The 17,352-nt window shown below is 37.4% G+C and overlaps 1 protein-coding gene across 3 annotated transcripts in view; it reads right to left on the bottom strand.

The window, feature by feature from the left end:
* Positions 1-17,352, bottom strand: part of LOC120523792 — a 95,102-nt gene that overhangs the window by 71,171 nt on the left and 6,579 nt on the right. For all 3 annotated transcript variants that reach the window (XM_039745413.1, XM_039745403.1, XM_039745393.1), the window contains exons 2-4: positions 14,982-16,210; positions 4,095-4,334; positions 1,475-1,696 (exon numbers count right to left, since the gene is read on the bottom strand). In XM_039745413.1, coding sequence (XP_039601347.1) covers positions 1,475-1,696; positions 4,095-4,334; positions 14,982-16,205 — 1,686 coding nt within the window. In that variant the 5' untranslated portion in view covers positions 16,206-16,210. The remainder of the gene's footprint in view (positions 1-1,474; positions 1,697-4,094; positions 4,335-14,981; positions 16,211-17,352) is intronic.

The raw sequence follows: 17,352 nt of genomic DNA, 5'->3' as shown, positions 1-17,352 counted from the left end.
CACGTGATTGAAGTATTTAAATCACTAAAATAAATTCTGCAACAAGAACATGGGGACACAGTTGTATATTTGTTAAGGGAAGGTTTCACACAAATATAACAGTTTTTCTTCACGCAAGGAACCGCAGACACATGGAATAAATTACCAAGTAGTGTTTGGAAGAGTACGACTTTAGGGACATTAAAATCGTGGCTTGAGGGACCTTGAAATCTCATCTTGATGTTATTTACAACAAACTAGTTAAATAGGATGGGCTGAATTCCTTGTTCTTGCCATTTATTTTCTATTTTTCTAATAAAATATACAATGGCTTAAGGAGCACATAGTGGGGGAATGATCGCTGCCAGGTTATTGAGAGCAATCTGAGTCCCCATGATCTAAAAACTGGTGTCATATTGCCTACTTAAATATTATGACTGGCTGGGGGCCAGTTACCTGAAATCAACCTGCTTGGTGGCAACCCATTGTCCCGTAGAAGTAGCCGTTGTTTTGCCCATTTAAGTGAGGCAACCTAGAAGCTGCCTAAGTGTCCCAGATTACAGAGCATATGAAAGAAAGAAAAAGTGTTATGGAGAGAAAACAAGAATGTTTTTACTGCTCTGGTCCTTTATTCATACAGGCAGGTATGGACTGCACTGATGAATGACAATGAGCCTCAAAATCACCAGTGTGAGCCTAGTTTTTATAGTGCTAAATTAACCCTTAACAAGCAGTATGCAATTAATTTGAATATACACACAGTTTAACTATTCATTTAACACCAGTGATTTTGCAGTATGGCAGAAGTTAGAATTGTACAGAGAACTGACAGCTTTTATGAAAATCCAAAGGCATGGCCTTAGGCTGTAAAATTAATAGTACAGAAAATATTCAGACTACTGAATCAGAAGTCCAGCAAATATGCACCTTATCACATTCTATAAAACAAAATGTCCTCAGATCCTCATGAAGAAGAACACTGTTATCAAAAATCAACCTTGCTGTCCTTGCCATTTACAATTCCAAGAAAAAGCAAAAAGAAAATATTACTGCAAATATCTGATTCTGAATGTTTTCAGGTCTTCAACCAAAATCTCATATTGGATAAAGGGTACCTGAGTAAATAATCAATGTTTTAAAGTTTTGTTTAAAAAATGAACAAAGTTATCAAACAATTGTTTAATTTGTTTCTAGACCCTTAGCTGCCATGACTATATCCAAGCACATCCTATAATTTAGAAAATTACTTTTTTTTACAGATCTGCCTCAGTGTATGTATACAGTATCTCTCCAACCAAAAAAGAAATTTGACCATTCTGTCCTTTTTGCATCTAAAATTCATTATAGTGTTTATGTGTTATTCTGCTTAAAGTAAAATAATTATTTGTCTCATTAATAGAACATATTTGCATGCAACATATTTTCATTCCAACAAGCCTGTCTTTAACTTAAGAGTACAACATTTAAATTTGAAAGAAAAAAATAAGGTTCCTACCAAGCTGAAATCTGTACAATCAGGACTGAGAACAAGCCTAACAGAATGAAGCCAAGAGAATGACGTCTCCCGTTCGAACATCTTCAGGCCTTCAAGCAGCCATTTCACCACCTGAGATGGCGGCACCCCATGTCTGCTGAGGTCAAGAACTGGAACGGCCATTGAAGTGAGAAACAGGTGGTGACTCAAAGTTGCACACTTGTGCATGAAGCTCTTCACTTTCTGTGTAAAACAATTTCACAATGAGAATAATTTAGTTTCATTTAAAAAAAATCAGAAGCAGTAGTTGTTACTTGTTAATTTGCTATTCACTGTCAAAAAGGGAACATGTTGCTATCTGTTTAAATAAATTTTATCTGTGTTTATCTAAACATGATAACAAACATCAAGCAAAACCACTACCATGTTGTGAAGAGTAAATTCGGATTTAATGCAATGTAATTATACTCCCCACTCATTTCAGTTACATCAACTGGTACACAAAGCAGGTTTCCAGCAGAAACTTTTACTTTTATACTGCTGACCGTTCTTAATGTCTGGCTGGGTGTAACTTATAAAAATTAGCATACTGAAAACAAAAAACGTCTCTCCAGAACAACTTTTTCAATTTAAAAAAAATAATCTGGTTAAACAGGATTGAGATCACATGCATGCTAAAATCAAAAGAAACTTAAAGATATAGAAAAATGTGAAAAATAAAAACGGTATCTTTCAAAAAATTACTTAGCAGTTCTTGAGTGGTCATCTGCTCCAAAAGCAAATTGTTAATTGCAAGGACTTACTGTGTGGTAGAGGTCTGGTTATGGATGTGTAGTCTTGTGGGATAAAAGACTAATCCCACTGGTGCAAGCTTTTTGATGATGACATTGTGTTGTGGCACCAGAAAAGAGGAAGAGGAGAGGAAACTGGAAGAACAGAGAAGGGCTTTGGAAGATAGAGGATATGAAGATAAAAAGGATGAAGTCCAAAACTTTAGCAGTTAGCCCATAGGGAGAGCTATTGAAAAAAGTGAATAAATTTAAATATTAAAGGGAGCACGGGAGAAGAAGTTAGGTGTGGCAGAAATTAGAATGTTGAGGTGGATTTCTGGATTTACAAAAAAGGACAAAATAAGTAATGAGACAATCAGAGGTACCACAAAAGTGTTAGAGATGTCTAAGAAAGTACAGAAAGTGGTATGGACATGTGAAGAGAGACAATGACTATATGGGAAACAAGTTATGGGAATGGAATTACTGAGGAAGAGAAAGTGAGGGAGGCCAAAGCAGAGGTGGATGGATAAACAACAACATTTATTTATAAGGACATTTTCATACAATTAATGTAGCTCAAAGTGCTTTACATGATGAATTAAAGAGAAATAAAAGAAAAAGTAAGAATTAGAATAGGACAGAATAAGAGTAAGGTCCGATGGCCAGGGAGGACAGAAAAAACAAAAAAAAAAGGACTTGACTGGGGAGGAGGTGCAGGACCGAGCTGTATGGACAAAGTTGATGAAGCATGTCAACTCCACATAGAAGTGACAGATGATGAAGAGAAAGACTGTGAAGTAGTGGTCTCTCTTTGCTAAAGTGATGTTCATCAAGTCATGTGGGAGTGTGGGTGAGGGAAGGAGTTTACACAGACATGTGGGGGCTGTTTGTAAAATGTTACTTTCATTTCCCACTTTTGTCTGTCTCATCATAACGGTCATCAGTCTTAAAGTAAAGCGCTGTCTAATGAATTATACAGTGCTATAAAGAATATCCCATGGCTACGGTCTCTCAGTTAATGATGTTGACTTGTGTTAAGTAGGGCTTTTCAAATCATTTTTCTGAACACCCTGTGCTATTTGAAATCGATTAAACTGGGAGAAGAGGCTTGTACTGGGAGTCAGGCATTCTGATATTAATAGCTCTGATGTTTTACCATTTTCAACACAAGGATTTCCCTTAAGACAAAAGTGAATTTTGGACTGGTTTACATTTTTCACAACAACATCAAAATATATCAGGTAACACACTAAAATACTAAGTGTGGTAGGAGTGGGCAGAGTAATGAAGGAGGCTACGAAGTGTCACACGCTTTTTTTGGTACATAATATAAATTGTCAGACTTCGATGAAGTCCCATCAGATAACAATATCATTTTCTAAAAACTGAACTGAGATGCTGCTCACTCTTAAAAAATTATCATAATCAACATTTTAAGAGTCAAGAGTTGTTTCAATACTGTGTATCAGTGGCAGACGTCAGATAATCATTAAAGGAGACAATACTTTGAACAGCTTGACCTGCATTACACTACACTAGAAACCATTCATACTAGTTATGTGAATAAAGCTGATTTGCAATTTGCTCTGCAGTTTTTGTTAACTAATTAAATGGAAGTGCAGATTAAAAAGGTATAATTGAAAATGTTTTTTCTTTTCACTTTTTTCATATTGATCCTTTAGATCCATCCATCCATTGTAAAAACCTCTCTTTTCAACATTCTGAGGAGCTACAGCACACATGCACTCAAACACCCAAACTCACTCCAGGTTATTTAAAGAATTGCTAGTTTAGCTAGCATGTGTAACTTTAGGGTCTGACAGAAAACTGAAGCTCTCAAAGAAAAGCTCACACAAGTAATGTTATACCTCAGCAGGATCCTCCCAGTCATCTTGCACCTCAATAAGATACAGATATTCACATAACAGCCCAGTATCCGAACAGGTCACTGGAATAATCTCCCCATTTTGCAGAGTATCAGCCAGACAAGGAGACCGGATCTGCAAAAATTCTTCCAGATTATAACTCGACTTGTGAGCACATAGACAGGACAGCTCAATAGACTTTGTCTTTGAAGAAACAGTAACTGGAACAGCAAATGCTTGGACCTTAAAATAAAATAAAAAATGTAAATAATCAATAAATCATTTAAAATTGCCTTTGTTACAACATAATACACAAGTTCTAAATACATAACATAATTTTCCACGTAAATTGTCCTTCAGCAAGCTAGTATTACTAATCCTTACTCATAATTGAAATCATGAATATGAATTTTGTTAGCAATTAGAATTGTACTATTCCATAAAATGACACATTGTACATATGTACTTTTTATTAGGAATCCTTTCACAATACCAATATATTTTCAGCTATTTGGATGAAGGTTGACCCATATAAACCCACTTAATAAAGTCTAGATTAGGTCTTAATGCATCCATATTGCTACATCTAAAGGTGCAACAAAGGAGAAGAAGAAAATCTGACAAAGTACTTAAAAATCTCTAGGAGTGAAAAATATTTTCCACATTTGCAGTCTGTTCTTATAAAATGTCAAGATGTTGCATAATATTTTGTTGCAAGAAGGCTCTTCCTGTTCCTGGTTCAATGTGCCCTTTTTACCTTTCATTTTCCTTACAATTTCTACTTCATTGTAATTTATTTTTCAATTAATTTTTACATATTGCATTTCCCACTGACTGAACTTTTAATTATTTTTTACATAATACACTTCCTGTTGACTGGATCAGTCACACTATTTGCTTTGTATTATATTATTAACAAATTACTAAGTTTTGTGGAATCAAATTCAAACAATATATAGTAATAATAATATATTAGTTTAGATAAACTTTATTAATCCCATGGGGAAATTCAGATGCATACAGCAGCAAAACATGCAAAAAACATACAAAACAAGGGCACAGACTCACAGGACACATAATACAGCCAATCAATCAATCAACTGATAAGTAAATAAATAAATAAATCGATAGATAAAAATAAACTTTACATCAGGTGGACGTACTGAATTGCCTGATAGCAGCAGGCAGAAAAGACTTTCAGGGGTGCTTCTTAAGACATCATAATAATCATAATAATAATAATACAATTTATTTAATTATGCTTTTCTAGATGCTAAAAAACAAATTCCAAGATAAAACACTAATATATTATAATTAAATAAATAAGTATCTATCAAATAATACAATAAAACAAAAAGTAATTAATTGAGAAGGATAAAATCTATGACAGAGAGAAAGCAATTCAGAAAAGATGACTTTGACTAAGGAACCACATAACTAAAAGCTCGACCTCCCATGGAAGACAGGTAGACTGAAGAGACAACAAGAAGGGGAGAAGTAGAAGAGGGTAGTGAGTGGGCTGGTGTATAATCTGTACGAATATGTTTTAAATAAGTGGAAACATTAACATGGAGTGCTTTGTAAGTGAGGACAAGAATCTTAACGTCACAATGTCACAATGGTACTTAAATGTAAGTCCATGAACACAGTATAGAATATGTGTAATGTGACTGTGGGCCTTAGTTTGATTCAGTAAGCATGCAGCAGAATTTTAAACTAACTGCAGCTTGTATACAAGATTAGCCAAGATACAAGACAATAAAGCATTATAATCTGATGATTTCTAGAATTAGCGCCTCAGCCGCAGAGCAGGTCAGTAAGGGAAATGTAATGAAGGTGATAAATGGCAGCATGGAATGTAGCATTAATGTGAGATTGAAAAGACAGACAGTCAAAGACAACACCAAGGCTGAATCAGGTGTAAAGGAACAGGTGTGTCCTCGATACAGATAATGACAAATCCAAATTTTGAAGGAGTAACTTTAGAGACCAGAAGGAGAATTTCAGACTTGGCACAATGAAACCATAAGTAGACAATGTTCCATCCAAATCCTTTTTTTCATATAGGCAACTAGTCTAAAAGAACAGAGAAGATGATCCGGTAGAAATATAAAGTTAGATGTCATCGGCAAAACAATTAAACTGAACACCATGATGATGGTTTATTTATGATGTGTCTAACAATATGCAAATATTCACAGTCTATATATGTCTATGCCTGTTGACTTGAATCCTTAGTTTTTAAGACTCACAGCAGTAATAATTCAAGTACATTCTTCAATCCCGTCCATTTTTGGAGGGTTGACTGCTTCACCACATCTTTTTGATTTATGTGTATTTATTCCCTTTTCTCTCTCAAGGATCCCATCTGAATCTTTCCTATCTGTACAATACAATACAATACAATTTATTTTTGTATTGCCCAAACTCACACAAGAAGTGCCACAATGGGCTTTTAACAGGCCCTGCCTCTTGACAGCCCCCCAGCCTTGACTCTCTAAGAAGACAAGGAAAAACTCCCAAAAAAACCCCAGTAGGGAAAAAATGGAAGAAACCTCGGGAAAGGCAGTTCAAAGAAAGACCCCTTTCCAGGCAGGTTAGGCGTGCAGTGAGTGTCAAAAAGAAGGGGATCAATAGAAAACAATACACAGAACAGAACAAATCCTCAATACAGTTTAAAAATAAAAAATGTATAAGTACAGAGAAGAATTTAACCCTAATTTAACAATAGATGATATCTGTAGTCCATTACCTTCCAGCACAAGGGAGAAGGGAATTATATGATGGATCAGCACTGGACCTGATCACTGTTTTTCACACCTTGCTCCCTTTGAAAACTTATCTGCCTATGGTTTGTCTGCCCTTGGGAAAATTGTTCAGTTCTGTGTAGTTCGATAAAATACTGCAATCCTTAACACATTTTTTTCAGATGTCATTGCACACTGGATAGATTCTTACAGATTAGAGGCTAGCAAATGTTATCATTTTTAAAAAATGTGGTAATTGAACCAGCAAGCTTAATGTGTAAATTAATGGAAGCAATTATTAATGAAAGGACTGAGTAACACGTGTTCAGAACAGGTGCCTTAGTGAACAGTCAATAAGGTTAAGAGGGGGCAGGTCATGCATCACAAATGGGAGGAAACAACAAAAGCATATGATCAGGCAGGTGCAAATGATGTTATTTATCTTGATTTTCCAAAAACATTGACAATGTATAACTGTGATGAGAGATGTTTGTGATGTTGTGCGTTAAAAAAAAATAAATAAATAGAAGGCCTGAAGCGTGCAGGTTCCAGTCTGGTGCAAGTACACATGGGAATGTGCATGCAGTGTTCCAAGACTAATTGGGATGCTTGACTGATTGTACATTAATGTGAAAATGCAAGCAATTCAGTCAAATGCTTGATTCACATCTTGGAGCAAGTGATTGCAGTACCTGCATCCGATCGGTGCATAAACATGAGACTAGGCATGAAACAGAGAGGAGACAAAAGAAGAGAAAAAAGGAATGGTGGATAAGGAAAAGGGTGAGAGAGAGAGGGGAGAGGGAGGGAGGCAGGATTGGAAGCTGTGCTGTTTGGGATGGAAGAAGGTGGTTAGGTGTGAGTCCCTAAGAGAGGAACATGTGACCAGCTTTCAACAGGTCCGAAGAGGATGGCTCCTGATGAACACCTTACCGAGCTGAAGCAACCCATAAGCATAGAGCAGGCTTCCCCAGATGCTGGGGAATAGTGGCAAGAGCAGGAGTAGGAGCAGAGCTCATGGGGTCCCCCTGTGAAGGGCCGGGAAATGGCAGCAAAGCTGCTGGGTTTTTGATGGTTGACTCCACCTGTTGGCAGGCATCCCCACGTGCTGCAAGGTCCTTATGGGATAAGCAGAGGAAACACTGGATTTAGAGAATTGTACTAGTGCTCATATTTTCAGAAGATGACCTGCCTGGAGTTTTAACCTCATTTTTATGAATTTATTTTGTTGTAATTTATTAGGACTTCTAACCTCCACTGTTCACCTTGTTTTTATGGATTATTTAAGTAAAGCACTGTGCTTTCTGTGGCCACAGATTGTTGGAAATAAATTCACTGCACATTTTTTTTATACCGCCTCTTGATGACTGTGTGTGTTTTCACATGCCTGGCTCATCCTCGGACATGTGATTGATGGATTCAGGCTCAAGCTGCCAAAGACTGTGGAGCTAACCCAGACAACAACATTCAAGACTACTAATCAAACCAAATCAAACCAAACCACACCAAAAGTAGTATAATTCCAAAGTGCAGTGTGTAAATGGGTGAGCATTTAAGTCAAACACAAAGTAAAGGCTTATTGTGCAAGGAACATTTTCTGAATTAAGTGATGTTAAAAATGACATCCATGAGTGCTATCTTACCCAATTTCAACAGGTTAACTTTTTTGGTCTACTGACTACTGCCCACTGACACAGACTATGCATATTGATCCTCAGTGACCTCAACTACACTGCCTTCATGTCTTGATACTGCATTATTTTCAAAGCATTGCCATTATGCTTCTCTAAATGGCATTTTCTGACATTAAACATTTAGCACACTGACATTTTCATAACTGATATTCCACTTTACTTAATCTTATAGAGGAGCTGAACATTTTACTAATTTCTCTTTTACAAAGAGTTTGTGGAAAACAAAGGCTTTTTCATACAATGTACACAATTATAGTGTGTGGAGGGTGTAATATACTTAAAGTGGAAGCTCATTTATTTCTGAACAACTTGTTCACTAGTAATCAAAACCTGTAATGAAACATCCATCCATCCATTTTCCAACCCGTCATATCCTAACTACAGGGTCACGGGGGTGTGATGGAGCCAATCCCAGCCAACACAGGGCGCAAGGCAGGTAACAAACCCCGGGCTGGGCGCCAGCCTACCGCGGGTAATAAAACATTTCTGAAATATTTATACACTCCTTTAAATTCAGTAAGACATGATTTAACATACAGCATATTACAAGATTTTGTTTTTCTCTCTGGACCAAGTTGTATGGAGAAGGTTGATTAAGCACATCAACCCCACATAGAAGTGAGAAAAGATAAAGAGAAAGAAGAAGTCTAAACACATAGGAAGGAAATGAGTACCGGCACTTTCCATGCATAGTCCCTATTACCAATGTTATAATAATATGCGGGCACACAAATCGTTGAGTCCAGGGGCCTCATGTATAAACGGTGTATACACACATAAATGTTGTGCAAGCCTGTTTCCACGCTCAAATCATGATGTATAAAACCTAAACTTGGCGTAAAGCCATGCACATTTTCATGCTAGCTCAAATTCTGGTGTACGCAAGTTCTCAGCTCGGTTTTGCAAACTGGCAGCACCCATAGCTGCTTTAGCGTTGTTACTCTCACTGCACCTTCTTTTTCTTCTTTCAGCTGCTTCCGTTAGGGGTTGCCACAGCGGATCATCTTTTTCCATATTACTCTCACTGCACCATTCGGAGTATTCATATCAATGTATCTGAGTGTGGAATCACAGATCTACAGCAGCTGAGAGAATTATCAGTATACAGCCTCAGCCATGCTGCCTAATTGAACTGCTCTCACATGGCAAACGCTTCAAAGCCTTTCCAGGAACTATAAACCCACTCAATCAGTCCATCTAGTGCTCCTTGTAGAACTGTTTGTACTTATTAGTACAATTACCTCACTGTAAACTTGTAATATAGTTATAATATTGCACAACCTGAGCCACTTTATAAAGCACGTATTTATAAATGACGATATTATATTATACAGATAAAACTTCATTTAAATAATCTATATTGTTAATAATTAAACCTGTAAGAACATGGTGTCGTTACGCTAGCAAGGATCTGGCTCTCCGTTCACGGATTGTTCCTGCCTCGCACTTTATTCTTTCTGGGGCTGGCGCAACACTGGATGGATAGATGGATAGAATAATTAAACATGTACTACAAAGATATTTCAGTGTTTCTTAAAAGTTTTGAAGAATCGGCGTTCTAAGCTTACTTAAGCTTACAGATGGCTTAATGTCTATTAAAGAGTTGATTTTGTGGCAATTGGGTATTTGAAGAAAGAAAAGTAAGGACAGGAATTTGGGGTTATTACGTTTGAAAGAGACAGTACTGCTACAATAAAGTATGTCGCACATGGCGCATCAAGCATCTTGCATGATACATGAACAATCACTGCGCCGCCATGTTCCCATGCTTAATAACATGCTTTAACTCCTATCATCATGAAAATGATATCACGTATACATCTCAGTATTTTAATTATTCAGAGAGCTGTAATATTACAAATGTAATGGATTCTGTGTCCTGTCGGAGGAAGAGAAAGCTCGGAAGCACGTAGTGATTCACACACATAGAGCACATAGAAGATCAAAACAAAGCGTTTAACATGCTACTTTAGTTACGATGGGATTTGAGAAACTAGTAAATTAAACGATTTTAAGATGAATTTATGATGTTCTACTTTAATGACAAAATTAACTACGTGATTAAAGTGGAAATTTCAAGATTAAGTTGACATTTCGTGCTTTTTTCCCCACTGTGTGCCTATTTTTTTCTCTGTACCCTAATAAGCTTTCATATGACACTCAGACAGTGGCCTACGGCTCGCCTTTTCACGGCAACTTTGATATCTGACAACTTCTTTTTTCGGGCACTGTGCGACTTTGTGAACTTGAACTTTCGAGTTTCTCCGACACTCTGTCACTCGATCAACTTCCTTTTGTTGATTATACCACTGTTTAAACCATTAAATAGTACATTTTTCCTTGCCTCCAGTTGGTATTCGCTGAAATTCTTCTATTTTCCCCCGTGCTTTTGCCATTGTCTTTTCACAAAAGGCTGAGCTTAAGGGCTATTTATATTGATTTGCATATTCAAAGAGGTGTAATTGTGGGAGGAGTTGGGGCGGGACAGCAGACGCTTGCACGTGCATTACTTTTCACGCTGACCGGGATTTATGTAGCAGAAGAACACTGTCAGTAGCGTGGGCTGTACTAAAGAGTTCAGTGTTTTCAAATGTGGCACTAATCACCTCTACTTCAAGTCTGTACATACAGTAAGTTGTCTGCTCTACTACATGTGCACCGGTCAACTGTAAATGCTATTATTGTGGTCTTCTGATGCACGGTGTCTAGTGATGACATCTCTGCATGGCATCAAATCACAATCCAGACTCTTTTCATGTATAGCTGCTAGGTGATAGAACAAAATGCCAACCTTTAATTGAAATTTTGACTTCATCAGTGTGTTTAAGAAGGATCTGAAGACTCTCTTATTTGTTCAATTTCTGTCTGATATTAGGTTTTTGAAACCTAGGAATTGAGACTCGGTTGTATTTGGTTCTGAGTACTTCATTTGTGATGATCAATTCTGTAACCTTCCCCTTCTGTAACCACTTGTTCCCAAATAGTCCCCCAGACTGATGTTTACTTGAAAATGTTGACCTCTTTTGTAAGCTGCATTGGATAAAAGTGTCTCTTAAGCAAATAAACATAAATGTAATATTTAATATTGTCTATAGTCTGAAAGAAATCAGAAAGTCATTCATTATATACAGTACATGTGAGCTAAATTTTGCTATTGATTCCACATTAACTACTGATTCTTCTCAGCTTATTTACAAATCAAAGTTCAGCTGTAAAAATGATAACAATGTCAAACAAAGATCCAAAACTTGTCCAAAGTAAACAGGACTGGTGTGTCAAAAAGTTAGAGGTCATACTTTTGTCACCATTTTTATATATTCCTTGATGTTAAAAATGCCTGATTAATGGATTTTATTTCTTATTTATAGGTGAAATCTGACTGAGACAGTTCATGAATGAAATTAACTAAAATAAAGACGAGGAGGTCCAGAAGTAAAAAAAGAAAAATGACAGAACTTCATAACAAAACCTAGGGTGCAGTAATTTCCTTTTCATATGGTCAGACTAGAAATCCTCAGCACATTTAAGCACAGGCTGGACTGGGGATTATTCATATATCAGCAACACCCAGATATTTGGACTCGATAATTGGAAAGGCTATCACCTCAAAAAAAGGAGAAACTGAAAAGGATGGGGAAATTCACCTTCAGATTTTCATAACTGTGTTTACTGTAGATAATCAAAACTGCAAACACTGGGGAGGTTACCTTTTTGTCATATTGAGGAATTGGTGATCTGTAGCATCCCTGAAACAGCATAAAGCAAAAAGAAAGAGGGGTCCAGTTTACTTTTTCATCTTGTGGTAAAAATGGCCATGTTCACCAGTTACCAAAGTTGATTATTTAAAGCTTTTTGAACCACCTGGCAATCAGAGTGCAAAAAAAGTTTTCACTTCAATTCTGCTTGTGCATTGTGTTCTACCTGTGTTTGCAGCTTTGGGTACTGATTACTAAACTATATTCATTAGACAAGTTAGTCACAGCTCATCATTCTTATCATATCTCAGATTTTTTTATCATTATTCATCTGTTCACCTATTTACATTGAAGGGGATTTATTTTCATAATTTTTAACTCTGCACTAGCCCAAGGGTCCTCAATCACGGTCCTGGAGAGCCGCAGTGGCTGCAGGTTTTTGCTCCAACCCAGTTGCTTAATAAAAAGCACTTATTGCTCAAGTAACACTTCTGCTTCACTTTAGTGATTTTGAGCCCATATTGCTTAATTTTGTCTTAAACAGCTATTTTAATTGCTCCTTATTATCAATAACATGCAAATGACAAGAGAGAGCAGCATTTCTCCATTTAGCTTATTTACATTTACACCTGTGTGTATTTATCTGCACTATTGGGTTTAATTAAATACTTGGAAGAAAAATGAAGAGAAAAAAGTGAAGGACTGAGAATTACTCGTCCATTTTAGCCTTCAAATCATTTGCATGATAGAAAGGGAAAGAAAATCTAGGATATGAGAATGACCTGACATAGCAGAGTTAATTTAATTTCATAGCTTGTTAGTGCTTTATTGGCAAGAATTGCTTTCTAATTAAGCAACCAGGTCAGAACAAAAACCTGCAGCCACTGCGGCTCTCCAGGACTGGGATTGAGGACCCCTGCACTAGCCCATCATGAATGTCCATCACATAAAAAGAAATATTTATTAGATTAGGTATCTTAATATTGTTAATGTTGTTTACTTTCAATGTTGACATTGACAGAAGTGTGAGTCCTTCAATCGGCAAATGTTACAGGGCTAAAACATAGGAATTTGGTATTGACACAGCCTAAAATAGACTCTGTGCTTGACCTTGATTCTCCTGGTCCCAATATGGGACATAGTGCTGGGAGGATTTAATCAGGCATGTTGGTTGAATTCTGCCATGCAATAATGTAAAGAATGATGCAAGAAGTAAGGTCACTTTGAATGTGTACCCATTACAAGCCACTGTCACGGTATTTACTCATACTGAAAATCAAGATGATCAAGCTTTTCTATCTCAGCTAAACAGGAAAATTTCTGACCTCCCTCACTTTACCTTAAGGTCTGAAAGATGCATTGCGACACATAAACTTCCCATCTGCCACTGTCCACAGAGTGGGTCATACCCAAGGAAGGTGCTTGACACCAGAAGCCAGAGCCCCTCTTGTCTTACCAGGTGTGACAGTCCAAGTTGGGAGACCATGGGGGGGTCAGGAGATTGCTGGAAAGGGGGGTGTGATGCACCCAATATCTTTGCAAAAGGATGAAGGTCCAAGTCTTTAAAGTCCTGGTGGTTTGCTATGTGGTTGAGAGACATGGAACTGAGATGAAGACTGGACACCTTCGGTACTGTGTCTCTTCTGAGAATCCTTGGGTAACGCTAGGTTGAATTTGTGTCGAACAAGTGGTTGCTGACAAAGTCCTCAATGAGGCACATTACCTGCATTGACAGAGAGTGTAAGTGTCGGCACTACGGTCATGTGGCATGATTCTCCGAGGGTCATCTAGCTCACAAGATCCTCATTGCTGAGGAAAAGCAGCTGGACCAGGCCAAGGGGACACCCATGTAACACCTGGCTGTAGCAGACAAATGGTCATTTCTGGAGGGAGGGACTGAAACATGTGTCTACCAGGGGGGTTGCCAATGAGGATCCCAAGCTGTTTCATTGTGTGGTTGTTGTGGCAAGGTGCTGTATCAGTGCATGCTCCCAAACCTGACCTGAACAGACCTCTCCAATTATTCTCAGCATACCCTTGGGCAGATGTAGGTCATAGCACCATTTGTCTCTACTGAGGAACTCCCTCAGTTTGACACTTTCTCCTCCCAATTGCTACTCTCCCAGAGTCATCACTACTACAGCATGACCCTGAGAAAAAGATTATTATTGTTAACAATAACTACCTCTAAAATGACTAAAAGCATTTTACTGAACAAAATTAAAATAGTACTTAAAGCTGAGAGAAAAACAAAAGCTGAATTGAAATTAACATTGCATTCTCGAAAACTGAAAAAAAAAAAAAAATGACTGGAAATTAAAATCTGTTGCTTCTATTTCTAAATATAAACCAACTGCTAGTAGTCAACTACCATTCATTCAGTTATTTAAATACAGTTTTTAAGTATATTCCATTAGTTGGAAAACTCCCAGCTGGTTTAATTTACTTACAGTATCTTATCAATCAACACCACAGAGTTTACAGTAGATGAACTTGCTTCTCCAGTTTGGTATTTTGCATCTTGTGTATGCGTGTCTTTTATAATGAGTCATATTTTGTAACAGCTGGCATTCAGTACTATTGAGGTTAAACAGAAACTACGACTTCCTTAATGTACACACACTTTGAAAACAGCAGAAGCATTTATGACCTATGAGTATAACTACATTGATTGTAGCACTTTGGAATGACAAATAATGGACGAATAACAGCAGATCAATACACACCACAGAAGGGTAGCCACGCAACACTCACCTGATTTTCTTCCAAAGTTCCACCCACCAACTGCACAGACATATTCTGGGGAATCACAGGTATGACCTCTTGCATGCCATTTTGTTTACTGTTAGAGCAAGCCCAAAAAATGTCCAGATTTTTCTTCAAAATATTGGCCCATTCAGTCTCATTGGGGCAGACGATAAACACAGTCAGTGAGGAAACAAACAAATATGACTGAGCTTTGCAAAACCCTTCCAGTGCAGCTGCCACAGTTGCAGCTTGAATCGATGTGTTAAGGTCCTTATCCAGTGGGCAACATATGGACACCAATGTCTGACCTTGTGTCTTTACATACTCCAGGGCTTTGATGACCGCAGCCTCCAGAACTTCAGTGTGGTTTTTCTTGTTGAATTTGCACTGCCAATGAAGTCTGATCACTTTTTGTAGTTTTCCAAGTTCAGATAATCCTTCTTTTACTGTAAGAGTAATCTCACTCAATTCACCAACAACTTTTCCTTGGTCCGTCCCGTCAAAGAGTATTTCATGACTGCTGCTTTGGACTATAAGTGATTCTGAACTAAGATGGATATTGTCACGGCCACTGCAAATAACAACTTTAAAATGCTTAAATGGCTCTATGCTTATGTTTAGCCCTGGGTTTTTACTCTGTGAATGTGTAGAACATTTACTGGTCACTCTTTGTATCTCTCTTGTAGCTCTCTGTACATTTGCTTTAGTTCCAGTTATTTCAATCCTTGAATCACAAACTTTATATTTCAAACTTAATCCTTCATCTAATACCTTAGGTTTGGAAAGATCAGATGTTTGTAGGTAAAAACTCAGCAACTCCTTTTCTCCTCTACCGAATGACACTGACTCACTTGCAGTATTTTGAGCCTTTAAAAAGTTCAATATTTTCTGACACACTGGATTAATTTCATCCTTAAAGCCCACAACCACCACTTTAAACTCACCAGAATCTCCCAGCTGCAGGTCAAAAATCTGAACTTTATTCTTTACACATTTCATTAACAACATCTCTTTGAAAAAAAGCCAGTCCCAGGACCGCCATATTTCAGGTGGTATTATAAAGCTTTCCTCAGAAATGAACTCACGGAAGAGATCTGCAAATTCAGTCAGATCATTTGGGATCACTTTGGACTCTACTGCAAAGATGTGTAATTTATCCTGTATGTCTCCAGGATCCAAGTCTTCAAGGAATCTCTTCTGGTAAACCGATATTCTATCAACAGAACCCATTTAAACTGCAATAAAAAATAGCACAGATATTAATAATCAATAGTACGATTAAAGGCAGAGCACATTTTAAATTAAAAAAATGATTACTTGACACTAAGATGTTACGGCCTCAAGGCCGCACAAAACCTGAATATAAACCACAAGGTTGAATCTTTAATCTGTAACATTAACATGCTGCATGGTCTTCAGCAAGTCACTTAGACTGCAAAACTGTGCATTGTTACTAGATTAACAGACATAAATGATATGTGTTACAAAAAAATAATAATAATAATAATGATAATTCGTTACATTTATATAGAGTTGTTCTCGCTACTCAAAGCACTTTAGTAAGTGGAGATCCACTTCAATCACCACCAATGTGTAGCACCCACCTAGATGATGCGATGGCAGCCATTATTGCGCCAGTACGTTCACTACACATTAGCTATTAGATGGTGAAGTGGTGAGAGACAGCCAATTAGAGACCAGGGATGATTAGGGGATGAGAATGACTAGGTCTTGGAGGGCAATTTACCGAGGACTTTGGGATAAACCCTGCTCTTTTTGAAAGATGCCCAGAGATCTTTAATGACCACAGAGAGTCAGGAGCCTAGTTTTACGTCTCTTCCGAAGAACAGTATCATTTCTACAACACAGAGTCCCAGTCACTGAACTGGGGCATTTGGATTCACATACAGACCACCAAATGATCAGCTCAGTAAAACACTACCACAGACTCCTTATCCACAACATCTCAATCCCAACCTTAACAATGCATATAGCCAAAGTAAGCTAGTTTTATATCTGCCAGATAAATGCAACTTTCTAATGTGACATTTTCAATTTTCAGTAATCTAGAAAGTTCCAAATGTCCTTGAGGACAATTGTCAAACAAAATAATAATCTATACTTCTTCAAACTGTCTGCTCCTGCTCCTCATCTTGACCCACTTCAGTTTGCATATACTGTAAATATATCTGTGGATCATGCCTTAAACATGGGCCTTCGCTTTGTGCTAGAGTGTCTGGACTGTACAGGAACTTACACCAGAATGCTGCTTGTAGACTTCAGTTCAGCATTTAACAGCATTGTCCCTGAACTGTTGTTGACTCAGTTTCTACCAACTGAACTGAATGCTTCAATCTGTAAATAGATTTGCATTTTT

This window comes from Polypterus senegalus, chromosome 1 (genome assembly GCF_016835505.1).
Source record: "Polypterus senegalus isolate Bchr_013 chromosome 1, ASM1683550v1, whole genome shotgun sequence".
Lineage (NCBI taxonomy): Eukaryota > Metazoa > Chordata > Cladistia > Polypteriformes > Polypteridae > Polypterus > Polypterus senegalus.
The sequence above is the reverse complement of the archived record's forward strand: the minus strand, read 5'-3'. Positions and strand labels throughout refer to the sequence as shown.